The sequence below is a fragment of the Rhagoletis zephyria genome, unplaced genomic scaffold (assembly GCF_001687245.7).
Source record: "Rhagoletis zephyria isolate East Lansing unplaced genomic scaffold, Rhagoletis_zephyria_1.1 Rzeph_scaffold_23670, whole genome shotgun sequence".
Taxonomy (NCBI): domain Eukaryota; kingdom Metazoa; phylum Arthropoda; class Insecta; order Diptera; family Tephritidae; genus Rhagoletis; species Rhagoletis zephyria.
Genome location: NW_016180728.1, coordinates 1 through 3,413, shown reverse-complemented (window position 1 = coordinate 3,413; position 3,413 = coordinate 1). Strand labels below are relative to the sequence as shown.

Here is a 3,413-nt window from a genome sequence, read left to right as displayed (position 1 = left end):
ACCCTTTACAGCGGATTTTTTTTTTGTTGGTATAAGTTAACGGTTTGCAAATCGTATGAAGCTATATTGTCAGAAATTATTCGCTTTGTAAAATTCCTTAGCATTTACTCCAGAGCGGAATTCAGATATTACCTAGTATGCAGAGCGTTCACATCAACGACAATATTTGTAAATAATACAAATACTTTTTTAAAGACAGGTTTTATTAGTGTTTAATAAAAAAAATCCACCCCGCACCATCTAATGGGAGAAAGAACGTTCGGAAATGCATCATCAAACAAATTTTTTTTCGAATAACGACGAAAAAAAATAATCATCAAATGCACCCTGCGAATTTGCAACCCTGGCTGGCATGCGTTTCCTTCCGCTCCATAAACTGTATGTTAATGGGTTAAGGCACTCTAATGCGGCGACAGCTATTTTATATAAATTGAGTTATTCTATTGAGCTAAGTCAAGAACCGGGTGATAAACAATCGAACGCAACTAGTAATAGTTAGGTGGCGCTGTGAAGCGGTGCGTGGTGTAATGAAATTTTGAATACTGATTTTCATTAATACAGAAGTAAAACGCGTGTTTAATACCATGAATTTGTTAAAATCTAAGCTAAGGAAAAGAATGCAGGCAAATACAATTAACTCACTTCTACATATATATTCGATGTGGTCTAAAATAACTCAATAAGTGTTGCGAAGATTTTGAATTATCAAATGATCTGTTTCAAAATGTGATAACCAAATGTATAGTAATGATAGGTATTTTACCAAATTTGTTACTGTATAAGAACGACGATATTGATTTCAATCTTTAATTAGTACATATAAAGGTATATATGTATTTAAAAGTATTTTTTACTTAAAATACTGACGTTGATATGCAGTTTTAAAATACGTGAATATGTATGAATGTATGTATAAAGCTAAACAAAGTGACGAGACTCTGTGAAAACGGTTGAAATAAAATGAAATCAAAATTTGGAATTTTTTTTTGCATTAAAAATATTTTTTAGCATTTTCTGGCATTTTTTATAATGGATTTTAGCATTTTTTTCGCGGGACCTGTTCACACTGCTTCTAACATCACAAAGTAGTTTTTGTTAAAATAGCAGATAGAGCGTATTGAATATAAGCCCTCGATATGTAAACGTTTATTTTCCTCCAAAGACGAATTCATTAGCGGCAGCGAAAAAATCACAAAAAATTACAAAAACAAATTATACGCACAGTGACAATCAAAAGCAAGGCGACAGCTGAATTTTTCGACGTGAAATGTTTTTACTTATATACGGTTAACACCACCTTATTAAATTCGCCTTGATCAAAAGGAATCAAATTTACAACAAACACATAATTTTGACAATCAGTAGGAGCAAACACAACGAAATCTAATTTCACCGGTAACACCACCTTATATGAATTTGCCTTGTGTGCAGCCCAATAAGCGTTGAGCTTGGGTAACAATTCGAAAATGGTTGGAAAACGAATTTCTTTGCAAGTTGTCACCTACTACACTTTGCTCTGAGACCTACCTACGCAGCACTGGTTGCCAAAATGACACTTTCCAAAAATAGTAGTAGTTCATACATACATTTTTGTGAAATCCCTGTCGCGTACTACTTTTTCATCAACTAAAACTTTATAGTTTTTAAAGTTTATACTTAATACAACTGGTTTATCTTATTTTGGCATTGTACATTATATTTAGAAATGTGGTTCTTATTTTATTACCGAATGGAAGGAAGTAAATACATAATTTGCTTTCGATTAAAAAGAATGGCACCTTTATTTTTCTATTTAGCACTTTTTAATCCTCAACATAGCACCTCATAGCTAAGGGTAGTTGGCAACCGTGCACATGGCACCATCTCTTTGATATACTTTGATCGAAGTTTGGACACCTTTCTCAAGGTTATTAAGGAGCAAACTCTAGGTATGAGTTTAGAAACAAGTCATGAACAGAAGCATATAAAAATATTTTTATACACAAATTTTCAAAAATCTCAGTTTTACACAAATTTTAACTGAATATTTTGGTACGAAAATGAGTACTAAATTTAGTACTATTTCGCCAGACGGCCTTCTTTTCTTCCGTTTTCTCTCGTGCGTTCGTTCTAACATAAGTTGCAAGTCCGGACTAGTCAGAAACAGTCAGATTTTACTTGAAATCGATCCCGTACTCGGTTCTCTGACTATCGAGAGGAAAAACAAGAGAGTAAATAAGGTCCTCTCTCTGTCAGATGTTACCACTTTTAGTCCGAAGATTTTGTGCCGGTAAATGTGTCAAACGATCAGCTGTAGTGTGTTTGGAAACCAAATTATAAACAAAAGAAAAGTGCACTCTGCTAATTCTTGTTGAAAACTAATTAATTACTTGTTTAAGTGGATTCTAATGAATTTGAAAGTATTTTTGGTTATTCACATGCGTGAGCTGAGTGTGTTTACATAAAAAAAATAAACCAAAAGTTTGGAGGTTATGTTGAATTTTTCCGAAGTTATCAGTTTTTACTAGAAAACGATCCCGTACTTTTCAGTGTTACTCACTCGCTCTGTGCGAATTTTTGTTTTTTGGCAGTTTTGCTAGTTTTAGTCCGAGGAATACGGGATTGGACCTATAATAAATACCACCTTGAGCTAAGAAAGCGCCGAAATGAGCTGTCACTGCGTATATTTATCACCTTTTATAAATATTTTGAATTTCATTCGAGTCATAGAGCGCATGGATGAATGAATAAACAGAGCTAAATTGATTCCTATTTTCTCATTTAAAGTTCATTCGTCCCAGATCTGTTAAGTAAAATATCAATAATTTAAGTAGTGTAACTTCGACCTCTTTTTATCAAACTTGTATCGCTTTTCTAACAAATTTTTGGCTAAAAATTAACACTGTTGATTTTTAATTCCTTTTGCAGTGCGCTTCTGCCGACAACTCTCTCTCTCTTATTTTTTCTTCTTCTTCTCCGGAGTTTTCACTTCAATAGATCTTGTCGCTTTGTCCAAAGTTTCAGCAGATTTGCACAAATTGTCTTGCTCCGTTTCGCTCAACTGTAGGTTTATTAGCGATGTTACACCGTTGGCACCAACCACAGCCGGCAATGAAAGAAATATATCTTGTTCGATGCCTTGATGGCCCTGGAAACAAAAGAAGAGGCGTGCCTTTTTTACTACATATTACATCGCATAAAGCGACAACTTACTTTAGCCAACGTGCCAATTGTGGCCACTTCGTTTTTGTTATCCAATATCATAGAAACCACAGACGCTGCCGAGAGTCCAATAGCCCAATTAGTATAGCCTTTGCCGGCAATTACTTCATAAGCCGCTTTGACTACTTTCTTATGTATCTCGCCCCAACCATCTGTGTCACCATCAGTGCCTATACACGCGGCAAGATCCGTGAAGCGTGTACCAGCTACGC

The 3,413-nt window shown here is 34.7% G+C and overlaps 1 protein-coding gene across 1 annotated transcript; it reads right to left on the bottom strand.

The window, feature by feature from the left end:
* Window positions 1–2,935: 2,935 nt before the first annotated feature.
* Window positions 2,936–3,371, bottom strand: LOC108381757 (L-lactate dehydrogenase B chain-like; the record flags this gene model as incomplete). Its single annotated transcript, XM_017638161.1, has 2 exons — window positions 2,936–3,127; window positions 3,193–3,371. Coding segments are annotated over 2 exons (371 nt in total), but the record flags the coding sequence as incomplete, so codon positions are not given.
* Window positions 3,372–3,413: the final 42 nt, after the last annotated feature.